At 43.5% G+C, this 27176-nt stretch overlaps 1 protein-coding gene across 1 annotated transcript in view; it reads right to left on the bottom strand.

Moving 5' to 3' along the window:
* Positions 1-9520: 9520 nt before the first annotated feature.
* Positions 9521-27176, bottom strand: part of LRP6 (LDL receptor related protein 6) — a 131107-nt gene continuing 113451 nt past the window's right edge. The window contains exons 17-23 of the mRNA XM_030040981.2: positions 26353-26478; positions 24740-24976; positions 22929-23039; positions 20856-21086; positions 19473-19609; positions 18195-18292; positions 9521-16394 (exon numbers count right to left, since the gene is read on the bottom strand). Of these exons, the coding sequence (XP_029896841.1) occupies positions 16103-16394; positions 18195-18292; positions 19473-19609; positions 20856-21086; positions 22929-23039; positions 24740-24976; positions 26353-26478 (1232 nt within the window). The 3' untranslated portion in view covers positions 9521-16102. The remainder of the gene's footprint in view (positions 16395-18194; positions 18293-19472; positions 19610-20855; positions 21087-22928; positions 23040-24739; positions 24977-26352; positions 26479-27176) is intronic.

Raw genomic sequence — 27176 nt, 5'->3', positions numbered from 1 at the left:
TAAAAGTTCACAGCTGGGGCGTTGTGGTGTGAGTGAAGGGTGAGAACCAAGCAGAAAACATTAAAGCTGATTGCCTTGCTTGTTTGTCATCTGCGGCCATGATGCGCTTGCCAGGGATGGGGCAAATCACAGAAGCGAGACAGAAATTCTAGCTCTGTTCCATGATACCTAGCACAGCATGTCGTGAGGTGGGCGTAGGAGATGTTCTGGGACTGGAGCTACTGCGATCCATCCTAGTCAACCCACAGAGAAGATTTCTGCTGTGTCCCCTGACTTGCTCCACTGCGTATCTGCTGCAGTCAAACCAGGAAGCTTTCCGCTGCGCAGATGCAGAGACTACGCATTTTCCTACCTGGGGTGGTAGAAACGATGGGCTGCAAAAAGATTTCTTGCTGGAGTCTGATATGATATTATCTCTATGCTGACTTTCATGATGGTCTTCCCCTGGTCTTTCTACCCCAGGGTCACTTTTGGCAGATCCATGCCAATCATGGCTCTTACCTCTTCTCTAAGGGGAAGCTCAGATGCTTCCCAGCCAAAGCTAGCATGCTGAAAGGGCAACCAGCTGAGTTTATCGCTGGGTGCTGGAAGGAGATGGGACTTAAGTTTTTAGAAGTTAAACACCCGAAGTGGAACTTTCTGTCTGTCACTGCAGTGGTTCTGCTTTAAATATTCATTACACACAGCACTGCAATGGAAAATTTGGGTTATGCTTATGTTGTCTTCCCTAGAGACCCGAACCTGGATTTTCTTGCATGCCAGCTAGCTGTTCTCAACCCTGGTGATGTGGATAATACTACCCCTTGGATAATACCACCAGTATTATCCCCTCTGCTTCCCCCAACCTCAAACGGTATACCCAGGGAAGCATCTGCCAGATCAGTCCCGTTTGCTAAACAGGCAAGAAGACAGCCGGTACCAAGCAGCTCATCACCGCTCAGAGTGAGGGCTCTGCTCATGTCTGGTGGCAGAAATGCAGGCAAGTATGGGACTATTTTTGTCAAGCAAGGCCTGAAGAAAGTCTTAGGTGATGCCAGCAGTGCTTAAATATTCAGTGTAGGTGCCTGTAGTGAAATGAAAATCTTTTGGTGGGTCAAGGCTCTAGGACCAGCCAGATACAGGATACGGGATACAGGAAAACTACACACACGCTCTGTATTTAAAGTGGCTGAGCGTGCCTGGCTTCAGCTGGCTTGTTTTTTTTTTTCTTTCATCGAACTTGTGTGTCTTTGCATCTTGGGAAAGATGCCTTCCTGTGAGCACCTGGGTTACGAAGATTTTCTGTGGGGCGGGGGATACGGGAATTGCTTCAGGCGTTAGCATCACGTGAAGCATCAGAGAAAAGATGAGGGTGACCTTGTGACTGACCTTTTCTGGCAAAGCTAGGGAAGGCTGTTAGAGCAGCCAAGCCTTGTACTTTGCCTTGCCAACCCCAACATCAAAAAGCCCTGAGCGAGCACCTCAACGGCTCCCAGAAAAACCCTGGAAGAGTAACCCCCTCAGGTGGTGTTCTGGGGTTTTCAAAACGGTTTTGGAGGCTGGGTGTCATATTTGCCTTCTGTATTTTATACTTTCAGGTAAATGCAGATCACCTGGTTACTTTCTCTCCAGAAGCGGGAGAGCGAAGGCTTTTAACGGAAAGCAGAGCTCTCTGATCCCACCCTCTCCAGGAGCTGGAGACTAAGCAAAACGCTTCTCTCTAGAATTAATTACAACAAAAACACGCTGCACAAACAGGCCGTACAGACGGATGATTTCCGTGCGGTTTTTCCCAAGCCAGCGCTCACACAAGGAAAGCTCAGGTCTTCTGGCAGGAGTGGGGAGCACTAACCACAGCCATAGCCTGTCCCGTGGCTTTTCTCTGTCGTGCAGAGAATGCCCCTTCAGCCGCTCGCTGCCTCCTGGTTTGCATCCACCCGTAATAAAGGCACCCACCTCTATCCCCGTTTGGGGTACTCGGGTGAGTGGGACATAATTTGTTCCACTTTCACTGTGGCCAGTCCAGGGTAGCTGTTGCTGTGCTCTCCCAGCTCACAAAGAAACCTTTGAGGGCTGCTGATCAAGAGAGGTCCCGTGCGGGTTCAGCTGATGGGGACCTAAGCGCCCACAGTGAAGTCCTAGATTTAGCCATAAGAGGTCACAGGTTAAAAACCTCCAAACCTTAAAAGTTTAAACACCTGACTCCAAGCCTGATAGACCTCAGAATATCTACTAGATCCCGGGTCCTCCCTGAAAATGGATTTCTGCCCATCTGGAGGGCAGAGCGCACAAGCCAGAGGAGGTCACACAGGAGATGGTGCGGCTACAAAACGCACATGCCCATGGAAACGTTCGCCCGTCCCGAATCTGCTCCCGTTTTCAGCGGCTGTGCCCGGCGGTACCACCCCGTGCACCAGCTCCCTCCTCCCTCGCCGCGTCCCCGCCGGTGCCGAGCGGCCGGGGCGGTGGGCCAGCCCTACCGAAGAAAAGCAGGAACCTCCCGCCGATTAAGTGAAACTCGCCCTTAAAACAGTAACAAACAAACAAGCGATGCTGGCGAGCCAGGAACTTGCATGCGCTCTGTCGAGCCTTAGCGTGAAGCGATGTGTAAAAGTATTAGCGAGGAATAGGGCAGAGTTCAGCGCTGAGGTCAGCCCTCTGCTTTTAATTAAGGCAAGTAGGAGTCAGGAAAGACAATATCCCATTATTGAGTGGGTAGTGCCTGTCATGTTAGATGCAGCGTCTGCATTCAATTAAAGGAGGCAAATTAGCCTTTAGTGCCAGAAGAAAAACCAAAATGAGAGCCAGTTTGATGGACCAAAATTAAATGTGAGACAGGAAGAATTTATCATCCCCACAAAAACGTTTGGAATACACACTGGAAAGAAACTTCAAGAAATCCATGGAAATGCTTTGAAGGGGAGTGACTCACAATCACTTTGAAGGCTAAGTTTTCTTTTTACTTTCTGCTTTTTAAAAAGGTTTTAAAGATTCATAAACTGTATTTTGCTCTAAGTGGAGGGCCCTGGGATAACTTTCTTCTTCCCGCTCCCTCAAATGCTTCTGAGCAAACTGCTTATCCTCTTCGCTTACCGCTGGGCCTTTGAAGGGTGATGCTCAGCATCCCATCCTGGGCACCGTTTTGTAACCCCAGCAGTGCGAAAAGCAAGCGGGCAGTGATGGGTTGATGCTACCTTCTCTTCTGCTTGGACAGGCCATAGGACAAAGCACAGGAAAATACACAGATACATCCACGTGGACGTGTACACCGGGGTCTCTCATATAGGGAAGAGGAGCAGGCAAACCTGCAAAACGCTGTAATTACCAGCATTAAACAGCCTGCTTACCCCACCACTACCAATGTGTTTCAAAAGAAAGGGTTGGAAAGCATCATTTTGTCTATAGGTAGTGACTCAAGCATAGCAAGCTGAAAACCTCTATGGGAACAAATTTGCTGCTAATACAATGCATGTGCGTTTGCAGTTCATTCACGAGGACTCGGTACGGACATTATCAAGCATCTCAGCTCTAAAGTAAGTTGGCTTAATTACCTTCTGGCCTCGGGGTCCTTCTTTCTAGCAGCCCAAGGACGGGTGAAGATTGGCTCTCTCACAGCTATTACAGAGTTGAGCATTTTGCTGTAGTTATTCCCAAGGAGGATGGGCTGTCAGCTTCTTTGTGTGCATGCAGAAATAAAAATATACATAAAACCAAATATTAAGTATCTGTGGTTTTTCCTGAAAAAAATTGCAATGAAAACAGTGGAGGCAGCTGTAATTATAAATAAGGTATTGAGCTCTTCTACATAAATATATATATATTATATATTATATAAAATACATTAAAAACCACAAAGATGTAAAAGATACATCAGATCACTGAACCTATTCTATCTGGAAGGGACCAGTGTAGAAATTGTTAAATATAAAACTAACATCACAGTTACAATGCAGCAGTAACAGGTAGAGGGAGAGGAGAAGATTCTTATTCTTGATGCTGCCTGTGAAATTAAATTCCTTCTAAGGATGTTTAAACTTACAAGTTGCAAAGCACCTTTGGGCAGAAGGGAGGGATCTTCATATTTAATATGATCTTTTCTTGCAGTGCTTTTTTATTTTCTCCCCAACTCTTCCATGTCACAAAATAACACAGGAATAGAACCGGCCAGGAATAATTTCAAATATGAAATGGTCTCACGCAGCTATGCAATAAAGAGGAGCATCTTGCCAAAAACAAAATAGAAAAGCAACCCAAACCCTTCTCTCCGAAACAATCTTTTCATGGCTTACAGTTGGCTCCCAGCGGCATGCTGGAGTCGGGGGACCAAATCCACCAAGTACCTGCTTACAGCAACAGCAGTTAATTGTGCACAACAGCAAGGCAAATGCCAGGTAATTGGAAACAAATGTTGGAGAAATCCTGCAACAAATGATGAATCTGAATCACCAAGCCCTCTTAGCTCTACAGGTGCTTTGCCTGTTGTCTTTTACAGCTATGGAAAAACATATATTTTATTACCAACATAAAATTAACTCAAGGAAATGAACAATTGGGACACGAGGATTATGTCTATTTTCTGCCTTTTTGGTCCTCTCATTTTGGAGCTATCTAAAGCTGAAGGATGATTCAAACATCAAATGAGAAGAGAAAAAAATACTCATGTGGTAGAAGGAGCCAAGTATCCCAAAGCAGCAGAAAACCCAGCTCTCCCTTTCCCAGCCGTTCCCACGCCCGCTGCGCTGACAGACAGACCTGTACTTTCTGCAAAGACCTGGAAAAAACAAGAGCAACCCTTCCTTACCTGGTGCCAGTCACCAAATAACTTTTCCTCGGATTCTGGCTTTACGACAAGCCCATACTTCTGTCTAACTTTTGACCTCTGAGCATTTTTTGTCTCTTTTTGGGAGACAGACGGGTGCCAATGGAGGTGACAATTGGTATCCCTTCCCCTCCTTTTTCAAAATTTGAAGGAACACGACTTTCCTGCTCAATTACTCAAGTTTAACTGATGTCAGCAATTTTCCCCAGCTGTTCAGGAAACCCTGGGACGCGGGGATGTGGGAGCGCCGGCAGACAAGCGCTGCTGGGCTTCCCGCTCCGTCAGGAAACCGCCGAGCAGCCCCTCGCACGTGCGCTCCTCTCCCCCCGCGCCTGGCTGCCGCCCTGGCTCCTCTCCCTGGGAAACAGCCTTCGCTGCCCTTCCCCGTCAGTCTCTGCGCCCCTCTCCCCCCACCACCATCACCTCCTTCTCGCCCCGCTCCTCGCACGCGCAAATGCCGGAGCCCACCTGCCCCGAGCACTGGATTGCTGGGCCAAAACCAAGGGGGATGAGGGGTTTTGGAGAGGTAGACGCAACGCAGAGACAGCGTGGAGAGGACGTATGGGCATCACACTGGAAGGACGGGAGAGAGAAGTACATTCTTTTAAAAAAAAGAAAAAAAATCAGCCTTCGTTAGTAGTGCTGCTGGTGGAACAACTTTTTATTAGAAGCATCTGAAAGCGGTTATCTTTCATAAAGTAATTCAGCCCTTACAGCTGTGCTTCAGAACAACAGCCCATGTTAAGCTGTCCGCGCGGCAATGCTGCAGCCACAGGGTTTCTCAAAACATTCACAGGATGGAAAGAAAAAAGTGGTGTCAAGGGAGGAATCACTCTGTCTCCAGCAAACAAAGCATGCCTGAAAAACATGAAGTTAGGAAAAATACACCAATGGATTTTTTTTTTTTTTTTTTTTTTTTAGAGCACTTATTGCCTCATGAGCCATTTTAATCAAAAATTCATTTACAAACTCTCCTCCTGTCCACAGTAGGGGTCATTTTCTGATCTTCTCTTCCTTGGTTTTTCAGCGCTGGGCATATTTGCCTAAAATCTAGATCTTTATCTGCAGGGTTCACCTGCTGCTCGCTTCCCACCTGAAGTCAAATCGCCGTGTCAGCAACACCACGCTCATTTCCACAGCAGCCAAACGCGATTTCACGGCGAGGATAACGGCGGCCTCCGTTAAGGAACGAGCCACGAAAGCACACGAAATGCCCTCGGAGGCCGAGGTCTGGTTTTCATTAGGCACTCCGCGTAACGAGAGCCAGGGGAGGTGCACGACAGGAAAGAGGCCGCACACAGGCGCAGCTCACCGGAGATTTTTGTAAGGCTTTCCACGAGCACCAGCGAGCGTGCGAGAAGACGGAGGGCTTGCAGCGCGCCGGGGCGTCTCAGCTGGTTCCCCCATCGCCGCCTCCTCCTCCGGCTCGCCCGCTGCCCTCCAGCCGGCCCAAAACCCTAAACCCTGGCCACCGGTAACTCTTTCTGGCACAATAGTGCCTCGCCGCTGAAAACCGCGGCCAGGGCAGCACCGAGAGGGATTACCCCCACCGGGAAGCCCCTACGGCCTCGCAAAGCGCCCAGCGCAGCCGCGCTTTCTGCCCCATCGATCCACGACGCCGATTTCCCTTGCTGCTGCTCCTCTCCTCGGGACAAAAGCGGCACGGCCGCCTTCTCGTGAGCCAAACCAAGGAAGCCCTGAGCAGAAAACAGCTTATCTCACCGTGTTGTCGCCACTGGCCCCCCCAGCCATGAAGCCTTTCCCTGCTCCCCTGCCTACCGGTACCTTTGCCAGGTGAGGCAGGGGAACCAGCGGCACCGGGGTTTCTCCGGCTTCGCTTCAGAAGAGCCTCTTTGTTTCAGGGGTGTTTACTTTTCCCGCTTTCAAGACCAAATGGAGGCAGGCAGAAACTGAGCACACCTCCAAGGTCACAAAATCAGCAAACGGCTCACGCTGGCCGCGGTCTCTGCAAGGCCTTATCCAGTGCCCGGACCCGGTCAGCCCTGGCATCTTCCTCTCCCACCCTCTGCCTCGCAGCCGGTGACTCCCCTCTCACTTCTTTATTCCCACCATTATTTTTTTTTTCCTTTGAGTGCGAATGCAAGGGAATGCTCTCTGCTACTTCAGGATGCCCTTTCTTCCCCACTCTCATCCCATACCAAGATGGGGGGGGTGGCAAGGACAGGGGAGGTGTTTACGTGTCCTGTTCTCCCACATTCGTTCTCTCCTCCCTGCTAGAGTACTGGGGCTGTAGGTGGGATGGCAGGAGAGGCCTCTCAAATTGTCTCCTCCGCTCCCTCCTTAACTGATCTTGTCTGGCCCCACAGGAGTCAGACCCCTTAAAGATTATTTTATTCCTAGCGCAGACGGGGGGCAGGAAACACAGGACTCCCTGCTTTTCTGCCAGACTCCTCTGGCTCTTCGCCCTGAACTGCCCAACCTGTTCCTTTTCTCCACCCTTGCCAGGTTGTTCCCCCTGGGGTCCCTGCCACACCAGCCAGGCACGTCGCTCTTACACCAAGGCTGAGGAGCAGTCGTCGTGCTCCTGAGTGACTTCAGAGAGCCACCCATAACATCATCCTTTCCTCTTATTGCCACAGGCTTCCAGGACCCTTCCTACCATACACCCTGCATCCTATATTCATCTTTTTTTATGCTCTACTTTCCTAATTCCCCTCCATGCACGTCCTCAGAGAGGAACGAGGAGCCCGGAGCACAAGCACTACACCCTCCTTGCACCTCTCCTTTCTCCCCACAGTCCTTCCAGCCGCATCGGTCCTCTCTACCCATCTCTGATGTGCAATGTTTTCCTACTACTCTTTCCCTGCGCGGGCAACTGGCCCAGGAAACTGGGACCAGCTCTCACGGCACTCGAGCTGCAGGGGAATGCTGCTGGGCTTTCCTCCTGGGACCGCGGATGCTTTACCACAGGCTCCCAGCACCCCTGTAGCCATGAGAGCCACCTGTAGCTCTTTATTTGGGAAACCACCAGCAGGGATCATCAGTGGTTGGAAACGCGTTGCTCAGGGCAATGCAGGGGAGCTTGGTGGTGGGTCACTTAGTCATTCCTCTCCAGCCAAGTCCTCTGCAGGTCAAGGTGCTTACCAGTTTCTTGGCAAGGAGACAGGGCTAACAATTTTGGCAACACTGACAAACAGAAAACACTTACCGCACGAAATCCTTCCGTATCCTCAGACCCGGACGATATCCTTTACAGGTCCTCAGAGAAGCAAACGTCGTTGTTTCTGCAGAGCGTTCCCCTTAAACTCATGAAAAAGGTATCTTGCTGTGAAAGCAAAGCTGTGGTGAGATCACTGCCGTGCCACACACCAAGGCAGGTGACCCAGGCAGCGGACCTTTCCTGCTACGCAGTTTCTTTATGCAACAGAGCGTGCAAGCAGGAGAGGGCCGGCAGCTCCCAATCTTTCCTATAAACAGGGAATTTGCATTTAGCTGCCATCATGGATCTTGTGGTGATCAAGGGCAAGGTAAAGCTTATTTACCCAGACGCATGGTTTCTACAGAAGAAATGAGTTTGTTGTTGTTATTGTTTTACTTTTAAAAAAGGTCACTAAGCCCAGCAACTTGTATCTTATGTTCCCAATCTGATGCACCAGGAAAAGGGATGCAGGAATAGCTGCCGCACATAGCACGTTTGATACAAGGTGAAACTTCCCCTTGTCAGATACCTGCATTTCAGTAGGCAGCTCTACCAAACATACCTTGATTCCCATGCAGAGGTTTCTCAGCTAGCTACAAAATCTCCGTGAAAACAGGTTAAACACGTCCGGCAGTTCCCCTCCAGGAACAAGCATGTGATTTCACATTCTCACCTTCTTAGGGACATGCTGCCAATACTGGCAGATGCAAAGGAAAAAAAAAAAAAAAATCTCATTTTTATGCTCTTAATGAAGGGTTCTTCCCACTACCAAAGCAAAGATGCAGTGTGTTATCCCTCCTCTAGTATAAAATGAATGGCAGGATTCCAGCGCTCGCCATCACCTCTGCTTGTGTGCACATATGCAAGGAAAGACAGAATCACATGAAGGAAATAAATTCTTTTCAGACTTTCAAGTGGTCTTTTCTCAGACATGCAAGGAATATTTTTTTGAATGATGGAAAATACCCTAGTGTCCCTTACTATGCCTGCTGCTGTTTGGTGCCTGGTAGACACGATTTCAGCAGCTCTGCCATCTCTGGAGGCCTTGATAACTGGCACAGACAAGACACATGGTGGAGCTGCAGCTGAAACACAACTTACTTCTGTTTCCTGAGCTACACTCTCCCTCTAAAGAGTATTTTTTATTTTTTTTAAAGATTTAAGTGGCTCACTGACAGGGCTGATCTTGCTCTTTGTGGTGTCCCTCCATACTACCTCTCTGGTATGCACTTTGAAGAACGGCATTTGAGATGCACCCTGATGCTTAACAGCTGTATCTGACCAAGGTTCAGGGAATCCAAAACAATATGAATGCTGTACACAAACTTCTACTGTATTACAACTGCACAGACTGTATAGAAAAGGTAGCCACCATCGTTCAGAAAAAAAAAAAAAAAAAAAAAAAAAGAACAAGAGCTGGTGAGCCTTTTATAGCCCAGCAGCAATTCACAACTGGCATTTTTAGAGAAAAACGCAGCACCCAGCAGCTTCAGGCTAATGGCTCATTTTCCAAGGTAGAATAAATATAGCACCTTGAAATAAAATAAGCACAGCACACTAGCTGAGAACGCATAGCATTTATTTTTACAACATTTTGTGAAACTGATAAATGTAGGCCCTGTTTTACTGACATGGGCAGTGATATGTGTCTTGTCCATGCCTCCATGTAGAAAAACTTGAGCTGTAGAAGAATCTTAGTATAGCCACAGCCACACTAATACAAAGCCATACTTTTTTCCACAACCAGTGGATGCAAGTGGAGCGGGAATTCCTGTGCTGAGCTTGTAAATTCAGAATTGCTTCCTACCCAATTACTTGTTACACCAATAGGATAGGGCGGTGGGGGAATTTCTTTCACATTTTAAACACTTCGCTCTTTGCAAACGTTTCGATACATATTGAAAGATCAGCAGTCTCCAAAATAATCACCAGGCATCTCTAGTCTGATACGGATTTATTTGGTAAAATTGTCTGGTTTGTATTATCCTATAAACCAATCTAAGTGATCAATAATGGAGACTTTTGGCTTTAAAATATATCCAGTTACATTGCAGAATAAAGGAAATCAACAGAACTGCTTGAAGTCAACGATGTGTTTCAGGCAAATGCATCAATGTTTGCAGAGTCTGCCTACAGCATCAGGAAACTGAGCACTTTCTGGCTTTTATGGAGAGCGAAAGACGCACATGGACTTTTACCTTTAATTAACTGTCCTCCAGATGCCAAAATAAAATGAAGAGTACCTCTCCTTTTCACTCTTAGTTTTATTATAAAAATCAACATTTCATTTGTTACAACTCAGTTTATAGTAATAATTGGAAAGGATTTTTGTACAAGGTTTATATACACGTTACAAGTAAAGCACTTTATTTTACAAAAAAAAAGTTAGTGAATGAGTGAATAGGGCTGACCAAATGTTGGTCATTATAATATAAATACATCCTTGCAAAGCACCATCGTACCAAAGTTGATGAACAAGAGACACCAGCTGGCTTTAAGACAATGACAAACAGTGATTAAAGCTTACAAAAAAGAACAAACAAAACAAAAAACAAAAACAAGATTAAAAAATCTGAAAGCAGCACCAGATCCTTCACTTGCAAACAAGGCTAGTTCAGCTTAAGCCTGGTGGTATCCTCTTTACAAAAAGACACTTTCATTTTTTCTCCCTGACTCTTAACTGCCTGGCTTAAGGGCTACAGCCATTTTAATCAGGACTTCAAAGCCGCTCCTTATTCATGTAAAAGAGGGGAACAAGACTGCTCTCCAATAGTTTCATCATAACAATCACGCTTTGCGCTACTAAGACAATCTGTGGCCCGAATCGAATATGGACAGTTTACTTACCCTGCCCTGCACAGTTTTGGAGTAGATCACCCAGTCCCTATAAAATGCTATGCTGGCATCATCCACTGAGCTGCCCTTTTTAAAGATGGAAAGGAAAGAAAATTGCCCATTTTGGATAACTACTATATTTTATTTGACTTCTTTTAGAAAGAAATGGAATGTTTTCCAGCCATTTCCAAGCTATTAGTCATTCTGAACTTATTTTCAAGGTGTATCTGTCACCTGCCAATTAAGTGAAAGGTTAATTTTCAGGCTATAAACCCACCCAAATGCAATTAAAAAAATCTCATGGCTAAGAAAGCAATTTCTGAATAACAATGTTCAAATTATTTTTGCACCCAATGAACCAGCTATTTTTTTGTTGTAGAAATAACAAGTAATCTGCTACATGCACAGTACACGTTCAAAAGCAGATTCTGTCTGTAACAATATTGTGTGACAAACCCGCTCAAGACAAAAACGTCAGGAAAAAAGTGATTGATTACTTCTTAAGAGATATTTTGAAGAAGTCATTCGATGCAACAGCATGCGTGACCAGGGAGTTCTATAGTTCAAGCAGCTCCCCCCAGAATGGTGGTAATCAATTAATTCAAGGAGATTTGCCAAGCAGTAAGGAATGGAAATACTCAATATTCAAGACAGTGGCCTTTTCTTCATCTTAGCACAGGCTTAACTGCTTTAAAGTAAAACAAATGAATCTGTGTTTTAGACTCACCAATCCAGCCATTTCTAGATAATGGGCTATAATAAATAGAGACGCAATGCACAACTGGAAACCAGAACACCACCAAAGCCCGTTAGTGCAATAAATAGGGCTTTTCTGCACGCACCTTCACTTGCAGTGGATTGTAGCACCTGCTGTGTAAAGGTGGAATTTTCTTCATAATTACACTAGGACTACAACTGATTGATTTTTATGTGCCTACAGGAAACAGAAGAATTTTACTCATCTGCAAAATTAACTCAAAAAGTAGGGGAGCAGTATAAAAAAAATGTGCTTCCTCTCCTGTCTGGTAAGACAAAGCATTAACTATTTGGGTTTAAAGTAGTAAGTATTGTTGTCCGTCCTACAACCTGGCCAAAAGAAGTCCAGCTTACACAAGACAGCAGGACAGCATCCTGCATTAGCCCTCAAAGGCAGAGAGACTGAATCTGCCGATGGGGCCGTGCGAATGCATATGCACAAGAGAGAAAATTACTAGCTTTGGGTAAATTCACATTATCAAAGATACGTATACCTGCATACATATACTTGTACATGCACATGGGGGGAAAATGTTATGGCAGTAATCTGGAATTTACAATACTGAAAGTTACAACTCACAGCAAAATGAATCCTTTGATATCAACTGGCTCATCTGCATATTTTGCATTATTGTAAATATTTCATTTAATGTATACGCATAGGTTGCATGAATTTATATTCATGGAAACCATTCTTTATTTCAAATGCAAATGCTATGTGCATGTTCCATTTATCATATCTAAGTTCTTTTCAAATAAGTATCTTGGTATCCAAAAGCAGTGGAGAAATGAGGAGTGCTCCTTAGGAAGGTATGAAATGCTTGCAGTATGACATGGCAGGTATGATTTTAAATGGCAAGAATAGGTCTCATTAATGTTGCTATTTAAACGTGCCAAGCTCCTGTTGAACAGGCAAAGGTTAGTTTTCAACAAATTATGCTGTAACGTCCTTTTTTTTTTTTTTCAAACTATAAAGGACTGTTCCTTTCCTGATTAAGCATGCCAGCTATTTCCATCGCCAAACAGCCAGCTACGAACACTTCCCATGATCTACAAAGAGGAGAAAGTGCACAATAAGTACTTGTGTTAGTGCCTCCCTGTGTATGTACCCGATGCTGTAAGATAAGGACATTTGTGCTTAGCCTAATAGACAAGGAGCAGTTTCTTTGACATCAATGAGACCACCTCCACACTAATGATACAAACCCACTTTAGCGATCTCCTGAACTGACATGTGTGCGTTATCTACAGTCCTAACATCTCAGTCAATTTGAGAAGTGGGAGAAAGCATGATCCTCACTGAGGGAAGAAGAGAATATGAATCAGGACTGGCTCAGTGGCAGAGACGAACAGAGAGAAACTGTTCAGTCTCCACGTTCAGTCTATAGTTTATCCACTGGGAATGCGTCAGGTGTGCATACTACGTGCATCAATGCTTTTGTAATTTGGAGATCTTCCCAAGAGGAACTTCACAGATCATCAATTCTTTCAAAATTTTGCTCTACGTTTACTGGAAAAATACATGTACTTGCAAAGGCAGATCACAGCTTCCCACTAAATAAATTCTTTGGTTAGTCCAGATGAGAAACAGCCTGCTCTCTATGCTGGTCATCTTCAGTGGAAAAACATAGTCTGTCTACTTTCTCCCTCTTCACGTGAAACTCCCAGAAGCAGATCACTCAAAATTATCTGATGCACAAACTGAAACACATGTATCAAAAAGACTTGATCAAATCCTACACTGAATTATATGGCCACCCCATTGACTTCAGTTGAGTTATGCGTGGATGTAAACTAGCCCAGAAGGCAGGCAGCACGATCCATATGCAGAGAACATTTTTCTCCTAAAATACTCTTGCTGTAATTAACACACTCAAGGAATTTACCTGCAAGAAGTCCCCTCCAAGAGGAAGGCTCTGTGAGGCAGGCCAACCACACCAGAAAGAGGATACCACTCCTTAAGCTCAACCACCTTACAGTTTTTCAAACAGAAATTGGCACACTGAAAAAAGTATTTTGCAAGAAGAGACCATTGCCATCGCAGTACAAGCACTTGGACTGAGATACAACAATGCAATATTCTTCTGAGTTCATTAGTGCAAGTTTCCACATGTGAACCCCACACGGAATGCTGCACATGAAAAAATGTAAACAACAGAGAAGTTTCTAATTCTCGTCGGCGTGCCAGCCTCAACACCCCCCACCCCGACACACCTGCCCTCCCCCCCTTCATATAAATGGTTTTGAGTTCCCTTATAGTTCACAATACCCTCTGCTCAACATCCATCCTGCTGGAGAACACAAACAAGCTTCTTCACCAGCAAGGAAGAGCCAGAAGAACAGCTACCACGATTCCTAGATACCTAGAATGAAGCTGGGCAAAAAACCTTAGTATGCCAGATCCAGAGATCAACTGCAATAGCCTGGAGACCACCAAGGCTTTTTAAAGTTTCCTCCGGTATCTTGGACTCCTAGAAAGACCCTTTATTACAGCTGGAATCCCAATGCCATGGTTTTCCTTGGAGCCAAAGCCAAGTGAGACTCCAGTACTCCAGATGAGTGGCAGCACTAGTAAGAATTACTTGTCGCTAATTCTGTCAACAGCATGAATTAAAGCCCATGCCACATTTTCAGATCATTTCTCTTTTAGTTGAAACTGGCTGCGAAACAAGCAACAGAGAACAATAAAACCCAAATGGCACCTCTGAAGAGTTGCTACACCCATACTATGCCCAAAGGCTAGGAGGCAGAAGCTCCTCAGTACCTTTGTTTTTAGAAAGAAGACTCAGAGGGCCAGCCTTTGAAGGCATTGAGCACCTTCAACAGATTTGATGTCAACAGAAGGTGCAAATGCATAATGCTATCTAAGATCAGGTATACTGCGAGCCCCACTACAGTCAAAGCAAATTCAAAACACTGCACTGGAGTCGAAGAGGAGTTAATAATATCCTAGGTTGCCCCTCAACCTACGCAAATAATGTTTTCACTTGATTATATACTCTCCTGTCAAAATCACCATGGTGAGGCCGACAGGAGAAGGGGCTAAATATGATAATATACAAAAATAGAGATGCGAATATAAAATGGTTTGGTTAAGAATATCTTAAAATTTGACATTCACAGCGGTTAATACTAAAGTATTAAACTCACACCACGCAAAAGAGGAGGTATGTCAAAATCATACTGAGAAAAACTGGCTTTACCTAACACAAAGAAATCATGAGCAGTTAATACAGCACGGGAACCCCTTCCAATGATCAAAACATCTATTTTTTTTATGGACAGTTGCTCCACTGAAAGTTAAATGCTTCCTTACTAGGAAAAAATAATATATATATATATTTTTATATATGATTTGTATACTGTGATATTAATATACACTGAAAGTACTGCAAGGATATATTATTCATTTACAGTAAAACTAACAATCCATGGTTAAATTTATAGTTTATAAATATGCTGTCTATATTATATGCGGTATAAAAATATTTGACGTTTTGTGGGCACTAGGTCAAAATAAGGTTTTCTTTTTTAAGGGACTAAAAATCATTCAGGTATATGCATATTACCCTTGTCAATTACGTGAAAATCGTACTGACCTGGTACAAAACAGAATCCTACCGTGTTGGCAAAATGAAGAAGGTAACGTATAGCATGGTACTCACTGCATGACAAGGCTAATTAGGAGAAAAAAAAAGAATTTACAGCAGCCAAGTTCTAGCAGTACTTTAAATAAGGATATGACTTAAAGTGACACGGGCAGGAAGAAAGGATGCAGAAGAGATGGGAAAAGCTAAACAGGAGAAAAAAGCAAACTTCAAAATATACCCAACAGAAATCACTGAAATTCCAGAAGCAAGGAGAGGACTCTAAATGCTCTAGTTTGGTAAATGCATTAAGATAAAACAGAGGTGTATTCATTTAAAAAAGCGTGTGATTATTTTTCTGGATTCACTGCTACGATTGCTGTATTCCTGTAGAAAACAAAGCCCTTTGTGTAAGGTTAATATCTGTCCTGACTGCGTTTTCAAGTTTAACTTTAGTTGCTGGCCCTCCGTAGTTAACATAGAGGTTATTTGGCTACTTCCAAGTATCTATGGTATGCTGCTCTGAGACGGACTTCTTTATTATTAGTTACTTTTAAACATTTTTGGTATTGACAAACCCCACATCTCGCCTCACTGGACAAGTAACACATCCCGGTCCTTCCATTTCCTTATGTGCTCAGTCACTTCACTGGATTAAGGCATGTTTTTGTGTTCCATTTGCAAAAATAAAAACTTTTTGTACAAATGTCTGGGTTCTTTTATACAAAAATTTTTCTTCTTATGGCACAAGCAGCAGTTGCTGTTTTAAGAAAATATATAAATATCCTTTTTTTTTTTTTCTTCTGTACAAATATCTTCAGTATTCCTCCACCCCATTTAATAACATTTAACTGTACACTGTCCTACCTCATCCTTCGCCGAGAGCTCCCTCCCCCCTCCCCAGTAGAACATTTTGTATTTACACTTTCACGGCAGAGGCAGATAACGGGGTGGGGGGGCTACCCCTCATGAGGAGTCCGTGCAGGGGGACGGCGGTGGCGGGTAGAGGTGGTGAGAGTAGCTCCGCTCTGTGTATGGGGAAGGCGGGCAGCTTTCGTAGTTCTCCTCCGCCGACAGGTACTGGCTGCGTGGAGTGGGCGGCGGGGGGACGGGCTCTGAATCATAGTTCAAGTCACTGGTGTAGCCCTTGGCCGTCGCTGCCGTGACCCTTCGGCTGGGGGCATAGTCACTGTCACAGACATCCGTGCTGCAGGGCGTCGTGGGAGGTGCAAAATGCCGGTAGCTGTAAGGCCTGTAGCTGCAGCGGGGAGATATATGGGAAAAGCATCAGCATATAGAAAGACGGTGCATTTCAGGTGATGCATCCACGAACAAGCGAGCGGCAGGCGAGTCAAGGTGGAAATGGAGAGCGGGTCGACCTCTCTGCAGTAGACACACAGCATCACGCTCTTCTTTCTCTTACACCGCAAACTCGCTAACTCCCCTGCAGAAGGCCCGCCTTTGCACTACAGCGTCAGGCAAATTATAGCAACTAGTGAAAGGGATGCTGATTATTAATTACCTACAGACAACAGGCTCCCCAAGGACTTACTTGAGGTAGAAAGGTTGCTCCGAAGGCAGTGGGGCAGGAAGAGCACGGCAGGGGTGCGGCGTGGAATTAGCTGTGTGGCAATTATATGGAGAAGATATTCTGTTCCCATTATGCAATCTATGGGTACAAACTTCCAAGCCCAGTCAGGGAGACTGAAAATCGCCTGGCACATTCATAGCAGTCAGGAGAATTGCTTGCCAGAGCAGTAACTGGGATGGAATTCCCAAAGGCTGCTACCACAAAACATCTTTTAAAACGAGCCCAAGACAGTTTAAAGAAAACAAATGAAAGGGAGGTGCTTGGTAGCTACAATTACCAGCACCACAGTCAGTTGTTCGGGGCAGTTGGGGAGGCAGCTCCTCTGTATTCAAGTCACAATGTTAGGAAAGTCGGGAAGATCAGAAGCAGCAAGGCCAGCGTTTATTTTTGGGTGGGGGAGCATTCGGAAAGCATTCAACCCTATGCTACATCCCTAATACCATTTATAATACTAAAAGTCACATCAGCTAACTAGCGATCAGCATGATTCATGCTGGTGCCAAAATATGGGTTTCTTTCATTAGAAGATTACTCATCATTTTAAAAGATTTTTCATATGGCTGCAAGGGATCATTATAAACATCTGGTCTGACCTTCTGCACAACAGAGGCCATATTTTCTGCTAATGGAGAAGAGATGTCTTTTCAGCCCCAGAGACCTCATTATCCAAAAGCCCCCAAAGGCTCTGTGTTAGGGAGGCATTTCTTTCAAATAGACAAATACAGCACTCTCTTCTCATTGACCAGATCTACTAGTGATTTGGGAGGGGAACCTTTACACCCTTGGGTAGTAGGTGTCTCTTTATTTTTGGTAACTATTTAAAAAATGGTAATGTACTCTAGCATCTTACAGGGAAGGTAAGAAAGATACGTTCAAGGAAACGGAGATAAAGCTTGTGTGCCCATAAATATTAGTCAGAGAAAATAAGCAAAAGGTTAGCAACCTTTTTCAGATATTAACCCTTAATATGGCAAACTAGAATTTATGTGTTTTACCTCGGCCATAATATTAATGTTACTTCTGACTTACTAGCCTTTACATTGCCAATCTTCTTCCACATGGTGTTTGCCTATCGTTTCTGATGATTACATAGCAAATTATTTATGACAGAAGCCTAAAAAAAGGCAGGGTTCACTCCAGGGTAAGTATTTTTGGCTCAGTTATCATGGTACCAGGATCCTTTTGGCATTTAGCTAATTTTGTGATGAGTGTTTTCACTCCCCCTAAAGCAATATACCCGAGAGGTGTACCACTAACCCACTTACTGTACAGTTTACCTCAAACAGTGCTGCACTTACACGCACGCTTCAGTGACATGATACATGTGAACCCATTTAAGCACCTGTTTTAGTGCTCGCAAAATTAGGGCCTTTGATTGCAATTCTTATGGAGCAGAGGCTGTCTTTATTCTGCATTTTTTCCACTAACTGCTTTGATCCTGACAGAAGCTATTGTAATAGTAATTACCTGTAGGATCTATGAGTGGATGGGCTGTTTGAAGAATAACCGAATTCCATGGTATAATGTGAACGTTCAGTAGCTGGTGATGGTGGTGGGTTCAAAATCTAAGGGGGAAAAAAAAAAAAGAAAAAAGCCGCAGTTAAAAAAAAAAAAAAAAAAGATATGAAGGAGACTTAAGAAAACATCAGTTTATAGATTTGCTTTTTAGTACTGTTTAATACAAACCTTAAGTTAAGAACTGCATGCGTACCCCCCCCAACAAAAAGGATTTTTCTACTGTTTATTCCCCAGTTCTTTAACAGACATTGGAAATGCTGCTTGTTACCATTTCCACAGAAGCTATTACTAAGCTCTTCTCAAAAAAACGCTGACTGATGTTGCTATTTTGACATACCCAGTGCCGAAAAGTAAAGTTGAAGCTAGCTGTTCAATACTAGATTGTCACTAGGGATAGCACTGCCCTAGGCAAACTGGCAGATGGCTGCTCCTGCTAGCTGTAGTCCCCAAGTATTACGCTGTTTATAATATTTGCAGCATGCTGTCCGAGGCAAGCATTTCTTCCCTATATAGGCATGCTCTTACTGCATAAACAGTATTTTGATTAATTTAAAGATATAACATGATGGGTTGATTCTCAGAACTGAAAACAGACAGTTGAATATTTCAGCCTGCACTGACCGAGTACATAACTCTTTAACACCCAATAGTGGCTTGGTGGACTTCATACAGAAGTATCTAAAACAACGACCACTGATGCTAGCAGTAAAGAGACAGGGAGCCCTCTAGGGCTGGTACCAACTTTTATATAGCATCTAGCGCAGCACACTACCCACTTGTGACTAGAGGAATGCTATGGAGTTGCAAGACGTCACTTGCAAGACACACGACACAAAACTTAAATTAATACCTCGGCAGGTCTGTACAGAATCAACCATAGTTTTACCTCCAGAGGCACATGGTAGAGTGTAATGAAAGGAGATTGCCCTGCCAGAGCTGCTCAACATTTGTATGGATTTTTTCATCTCCCCTGACGTTCAATCTAACATCTTTTACTGGCACTGGGCGCTCTCACAATTTTTTAAAGTTAACAGAAAATTCCTATACTGTTTTGGAAAAAGACAATCTCCTCTCCCTTCCCTTTCAAAATCACTTACTCCATATTCAACAAGTTTATTGGGCTAGAAATTTAAAACAAAACATTCATCTGTCAATTAATTATCCTCAGAAAGACACTGGCACTCCCCTGAAAGTTATTAAAGGTCTATGAATAATAGAATGACTTACTGGAGGAAAGTAAGTGCCTTTGGTACTTGAAGAACTACTGGAAGAGGCTCCAGTGACATGGGCCCTGTCATAGGGTGGCCCGCTGCTCCCTCCCATAATGCTGAGGGAGCTGATCACAGATTTACCTCGAGACATCCCTGAAGAACAAAGATGTATATCAGCATTCAATTCTTTGAAGCAAACAGAGAAAAGAAAGCTTAAAAAAAAAAATTAAAAAAATCTATAAGTGCAACTCCTAAACCCAAAATTAATCTTCTTGGTATTAAGAGCAAATTCAGTGCTCCTTGATGGACAACTGGAATAAAGAATGTCAGGGAATAAACATGTTGGTTTTGTGTATCAGCTACTCAACTGCAGGGCTTGGCACTGGGCTATACTAGAGCTGTGTGAAGAGAAACAGATTTCTTTCACTTGAACGGCTGGAAAAGACTTGAGGGAACAGGCATTCAGGCACTATTTCTATGCCGCAGAATAAAACATGAAACCGACTCTGACCACCTCAACTCAGCAACTGAAATTTGTGCAAGAGAATAGAGGGCTTGTGTTCTTTCATTTCCACACCATTAAGTGAGCTTTTGCTACTGGACTGAAGCATGGTGGCAGAGAGTCCAAGCGGGAAATGGAGAGGTTTGCCACTGTGCTCGAAATAATGGTGAAAATTTTGCTCAAAGACTCTCTTTATGAAAGCAGGTTATTACAGAAAGCAAGGAAATTTGGTGCATTATTTTAACCCTGTAACAGCTTCACAGAACCTCTGTGTTCTAACTGGAACCTGCTGGATCCAAAGCCACAAGTATGTATTTAATCAATATGTACAGAAGCAATGCATATAAATGAAGTGCAACATTGCAGTCAAGTCTTGCTTTTTAAACAGCGGTAGCATCATGTGCTTGGATTGGTGTTGGAAACTTCATCATCGAACGAAATAAGCTGAGACCACAGTTATTGCTGGTCATTACAGACTTTACAAGAAGTTTCATGAGCATACAAACCCATTCTACAAATCTAACAAGAATAATTACATAATGTTTAAAGTCCCATGAATATAACTGTGTAACTTCACCCTGTACTGTCATGACACCTTGTTGATGCTGTAACAGTCCAAAAAGAGGATTGGTAGCAAAAGACGAGAACTCCCACGGTATGTGTATCTATTTGAGCTTATGGTTCTGCTAAGTATCTAAATGCTCGTGAGTAGCATCGGTAAAATAGCAGTTCATTGTTATAAAGAAGGATGGCAACAAGCCTTGACAGCCCTGGCTTCCAACAGCTTCCAAGAAGTACGCATCCGGAACAGACATCTCCCATGCATGCATGCAGAGTATCCTCAGCTACAACTACGTGGTGCCAAAGAGCAGGACAAGGATCACACCATTTACTCACCAGGAAGAGACCCTGACAAAGAGCTTGGGTGAGGCACATAACCAAGAGGTACAGAGGCTGGTCCGTGCACCACGTAATCATTGGTCATTGTTTCCCCATCTCCCTTCATGCGTGGGCACAGCACCCTCTGGCAGATAAAGTACATCGCTCCAACAACAAAAACTGTAAGGATCACACCAATGATGGAGCCTATTGTGTTGTTGGGCTGTGGTGCAGGCTCCTCCGTTGTGTCTAAAAGGAAAAAGGAAAATCAGACAGTGTAAGTTAATCCAACAGCTTCATGTACCAACATCAGCTTTCCTGACATCTTTCCACACAGGAAAAATAAAAGCCTCCTCTTCTGTAGGCAGACAACAGATTTCAAATTAATGTACGGGAGGAACAAACAGGCACTGGGACAGGTCTGTTTAAAGACTCGGAGTGTCCATAATGGCTTCCTGTGCACAAGATGACCTCCACACATGCAGAGAGGTTTTTGAATCACAAATGACAGGAAACGAACAGTACATGCATGTGCAGGGGGGTTGATGAACAAGGTCCTGATCTTGCTTCATGCTGACAAGGCAGGGCTATCCTTTGAAATTGATGAACAAGACCTGCAGCCGTGACTCTAGATAGCGCTGTGCGGGGGACTCCAGTTACGCTTTTTCTTGTTATTGAAGACAATGACAACTACTTTTCATGTTACCTCATCACATAAGCACCTAGGTTATCACTCAACGTAACAGATCGGCACTCCCTTTTCTCAACTGAGACATATTCACTTACGCTGAACAGTAGAGGTTATGCACCAATGATGAATTTTGGGTTTCCTGCTATTTATCAAACTACCTAACCTACTCCACATCTCACCCACACGGATGGTTACAGATATAGCTGAGCACCAGCTTTAGAGGTGCCATCCTTACAAGGAATCTGTATCTGAAATGATTATTCAACTAGTCAAAATGAGTGGCTTTCCCTACAATACCAATTCTAAGCAATGACATTTCTGGGAATAACTGGCAACCCCCTGCCTCTGCTTCATGAATTTGACAAGAAAAGCAGACTTTAAAGTATTTTCCTGTTCTAGTCAGTGTTTTACATCTTATCCATTACTGCAAGCCTTTTCCTCAACACATTTTCTTCTCCCTGAACACCAAACCCACACTTTAACCAGCTTGTCACAGTCTACAGAGATAAGTAAACACACTTCTGATCATACTGGAAGAGGGACAGTGACAACTGCAATCTTACTCTGGGTGGGCTAATTTTCCATCCTCTGTTACCAAACCAGAAAATATATGAACTATAATGCAGATAACTATACATGTCTGTGATAATGTCACTAATAACTTGGCAGCATGACAGAACATCTCCTATTACTCCTTCTTAAGATCAAGGGTCCAACTCTGGCTTTGCATTTTCAAGTTATGTGTGTGTCAACCGCGATATATGGATCTCTAACAGAAGAAGAGATGTCCCTATTTACTCTTTCTTTTAAAGCACCAACAGTGAAAATGAACTTTCAAGTTGGAATTTTAAAGGCAGTGGTTTTCTTGCAGAGCCCTGGAGATTTCAAGGTAGGGGATATCACATATTACAAATCATAAATCAAGCTCAGAATTACATCTTTTCAAGATACAAAGGAAATTTTAGAAGGTTTACTCTATAGAGTGCTTCTCTGATTCTAAAAGCACCTGCTATTAATTCTCTGCATGAGAAAACCATGAAGCAGAGCAGTTGTATATAAAAGCCTCATGCTGCTAGAAAGATTAACACTGCACCAACTCAGCATACTAACAGATTATAGTAAAACAACCTTTTTATTTCTTTTAAAAGTTTAAAAATGTAAGTGGAAAAATTACTAGCCTGCTCTGCCTCAGAGACTACTTGTTCAGAATACTAGTTATTTTTGTTATTCGTATTTTACCACATTGTGCATTAATTGCATGACAGCAGTTATCAACAGGAGCATTCATTTGGGTAACAATTAATTCAGTCTGGTTGGCAGAATAAAATCTAACTCAGAGAAGGTAAGAAACAAATTTTGGATGCTGCAATCAAATCTCTAGTCTCAGGTTTTACACTTACAGCACCCTTGCTCATCTGAGCTGTCACTGCAGTCCAGGTTGTGATCACATTTCTTGCTTTTCCCGATGCACTGCCCACTGGCACAGCGGAACTGATCGGTTAAACAAAGCACTGGAAAGAGAACCCCCCCACACACCAAGAGTCAGTATCAAAGACTTCTACTCTTTAAAACATTTAAGAACACAAGACACCAAAGCATACATTCAGGAGTATCTTGGGAGAGCTTTGCCTGCTGTTAGCTTCATTTCTTAAAGTAGCCAGTGGCACTCAAAGTCCCTCATGCCAACCACGCAGAAAAAGTGATTCAGTGTTCTGTTGAGGATATTGCACAGTGGGTACCTGGTCCTTACTGCCTACTTACAATAAGGACACTACAAGACAAAAGTACCTTGACTAAAATAACTCAAAAGCAGAAGGCCACTGAGAACACAGGCACTTATCCCAGGACATGGTTATTGCAAAATTACTATAAGAATCTCCAACTCTAAGCATTTACTGTAATATAAGAGAGAAGAGTTATTAAAAATAAAACTGCCAAACCCTGATGATAAAATTGTTTAAGAAAGATAAATGTGGTTTCTCAATGCCCTTGTGCTCTTCCTGTAAACCAGAGAACTCCTTGATCATGAGACAATATATTTCACTTGACATTATGTTTTTAAACTGAAATGAAAGACAGAATAAAACTGGAGCTTCGCCAGTACACTCAAAAAATAAACTACCACTTTGGGAAAAAAGGTGCTGCAGGCAAGGTGCTGGCTGCTGTTGTTTACACATATTTTTGCCTCCTGTTTCTCGTAAATCAAGAAATTCTTTCTGACTTCAGTTGAATTAAGAAGTTAAGCTAAAGGCTTTTCCGATCTTTAATCAACTTGAATACTCTGAATAACAGGGCCACTTTGAAGGTGATAAACAGACCCTTGTCTGATATCTCCAGTCCCTGGATGGCAACTGGGAAACTAACTTGCACAACTTATTTTCAGATGTCAGCATCTCATCTGGCTAACAATCACCTTTCATCACACAGGAATTTCTGCATCAGTCTGTAGGTTTTTGTTGGAGCTGGAGCACATTGTTTGGAAAGAAATTCAGCCTTGATTCAAAGACCCTTAGACAGTCTCTTCAAAGAAGGAAAATGTACTGAGAGGATACAGAGGAGAGGCATCCTTTCAAGCTTACAAGTCGTACCTACAACTCTTCACTACTTGCACAGCGGGGAAAGCGAGTTTGCTCATGTTTCACGTTGTGTAGTGGTGGGGTAGTTCAGATTCCACCAGTATAACCTATCCTTCCCCAAATTAAAAGAACCTAATTCTCATTGTGTTGGCAATAGCACTTAAATACTCTCTCTTGCTGTGCTCTATAGGAAGAAGAGGTCTCCAGAAATCTTGTCTGTCTCTCGTTCCCACTTACTCACAAATGCTTAACTTTATTTTATACCTGAACAAAATGAACAATCCCAAGACCTTTACTTGGTACAAGGTACACAAAAAACCATGACAAGGATTTGTTCTACTTTGTAATTCACTCCCAGTTACCAGGTTTTTAGAGCTCAAAAACATATTACCTTTTTAATAGTACTTTTCACAAACAGAGCTTAAATCACTGTGCAGGAGATCAGTGTTATTTCTATCGCATAGATGGAGAAACAAAAGTATGGAGTTGTGAAATAATTTCCCATTCAATAGATCAGTTTAAAAACTAGCAGAACCTTGGATCCTTCTAAATCCTACTCAGCAGTAACTTTGGAATCTACCATAGTGTCCCCATGACAGCTTTATTTTCATCACACTCCAAAAGACCCTCTGTACCTTCACAGTTCTTCTCATCCGAGTTGTCCTGGCAATTTGCTTCTCCATTGCACCGGAGGGCACTGTCTATGCACTGTCCACTTTCACACTGGAACTGGGTGTCTGAGCACACCGGGCAGTTCTTTTCGTCACTGTGGTCTTCACATTCAGTGAAACCATCACAGCGCCAAGCCACTGGGATGCAGTCAATCTCACCTGTGAAACAGGTGAACTGCTGAGGGGAGCATGTTGGTGGTTCTTTAAAAATCAAGCAAACAAACAAAAAATAAAAATCCAGGTGAACAAACAGTAGATCAGGACAGGTAAGGACAAGATGATCTCAGCTGCTCTGATTTATCAAGCAGCTGATAAACATGCCACGTCCTAAGGTAACTTCCATCCCTGCTGCCTCCACAGTCATTTGTGCAGATCTTGAGCCCCACGTGACTGATGCAGGCTCACATTGATGGAGACTCATTAGACAAAGAACAAGAGGAACAGAGAAACATGTACACTCAAACCACAATTATTTTCTTCCCTTCCCACTTCAGCCTCTTACACCCTTCTCTTAGTAGGTCTTCAAAAGTCTTCATTTAAAGTCAACACACTTTTCTGCTCTCCCTTTCCTGCAACACAACTGTATACACAACTGATGGCTCACTTTCTTTTTAACATTCAACAGTCATTGTATAGAAAATGTTAAAAGTATGTAATGCGCTGCAGATGGATGCACTGTGACTCAATGTCTAGTTATGTGCCCTCAACAGCTCTGTTCAGTCAAAATTCTTTTAAAATGACAAAAAAACTGCTCAATCTAGTCAAGTCCTGCTATCTCAACACAGCTGTTAGTTGTTATTTAACATTTACTACAGTAACTGTTAATCTCATGCAGTAAGTGAGCATAGATTTTTTTTTTCCTCTTTTTTTAAATTCCCCTTTTCTCCCCCCGCTTTTGGCCTGGTATTAAACTTGCTCTGAGAAAATATCTGGATTATGTTAGCTCTTGTTCCATTGTGAGACCACACGTCGCCTTGATGGCGAGAAGATTGCATAATAAATCCATTCAGTACGGTGGCACAAAGAGACCCAAGCACCAATGTGCCTTTCCTCTTCCCCATTTCAACCCCACCCTTGGAGACACCAGGGCGTAGGCTACAGTGGCCGTATCACCACAGAGGAGGCAACTCGCCCTTCTGGGACTGCAGTTCAGAAAGACACGCACAGGACGAGTTTGAGGAGGACAGCAGAGAAGAATAAAATGGCACAGACATGGTGCAATATGCCACAATCTACCACTATTTGAAAAAGAACATACAGAGTGATAGAAAAAAGTAATAAAAATCATACAATTAAAAAAATCAAGTTGAAATAATTCGGTGGTCTTAACTAGAAAGGGTGAACAGAAATCCTTATTCAACAGTCAACTAGTGAATTTTTCTTCTCTTACACCTCAATACTTGCAGATTTAGCTGGGGGGGTAGGGGGAGGCAAAGAGGTAAGCGTGTAGAAGCGTCTAACAGCACCTGGTGCACTGTCACATTCTTTCTGCTCAGAAGCTACCCCTAAAGATGGAGACCACCCCCCCAAGCCCAGAAGCTGAGAGCTCAGTGACACAGAACATGGGAAGGACTTACCTCCGCAGGACAGCTCATCCTGCAGCAGAACAAGGTGGACTGGGCAAGAGCAGCGCGTGGTGCCGTCGCCCTTCACGATGCAAATGTGCGAGCAGCCACCGTTATCTTGAGAACAAGGATGTTGTCCTGTGATTTCAAAAATAAGACAGACAGGTACTGACAAGAAATCCCCATCTCATTTTCGACCTTTCAGTGATTCCTTTGGGCGCACAGGACTCCCTTCATTACTTCCTTCCCTCTGGGGAAGGCGCTACTAAAAACAACTCTGAAAAAGTTGTATTTTGTTGTGTGCATCTTTTCCCTTTACACACAACAATAATTATCATGCACATCGATCATTGTCCATGATCTGAAACATTGTGAGAATCATGCCATGGAGCCTACTGAAACCGTAAGCAGTACTCAAAGCATTTTGCTTCTTGTGTGAGGCAGAATTAGTTCTACAGCAAAAATAGTAGCATTAGTAATACAAAAAGATGCCTTGGATTCTATACTTCATTTTCTTTATCAAAGACCATTAAAAAAGTAAACTTTTCTAATTTATGAATTCTGAAGCTTCCATACTGTCTCCGAAACTCAAATTAACATGCTCTAGATAAATACGTCTCTTCATTTTAATGTTTAATAAGGACAACGCACTTCTCTTGGAACTCCTGACAGATTTACTGAGATTAATAGCAAACAAAACTAGTAGTAGTCTGCACTGATGCTTTAATTAAACATCCCCAGACATTTTTCTACATATTTCTCCAAGGCATGCACCACAGCCTATTAACCAGGCCTATTTGCTCCGGGATGATGGCAGCTCTACTGCTTTAACCATC

The sequence above is a fragment of the Aquila chrysaetos genome, chromosome 17 (genome assembly GCF_900496995.4).
Source record: "Aquila chrysaetos chrysaetos chromosome 17, bAquChr1.4, whole genome shotgun sequence".
Taxonomy (NCBI): domain Eukaryota; kingdom Metazoa; phylum Chordata; class Aves; order Accipitriformes; family Accipitridae; genus Aquila; species Aquila chrysaetos.
The sequence above is the reverse complement of the archived record's forward strand: the minus strand, read 5'-3'. Positions and strand labels throughout refer to the sequence as shown.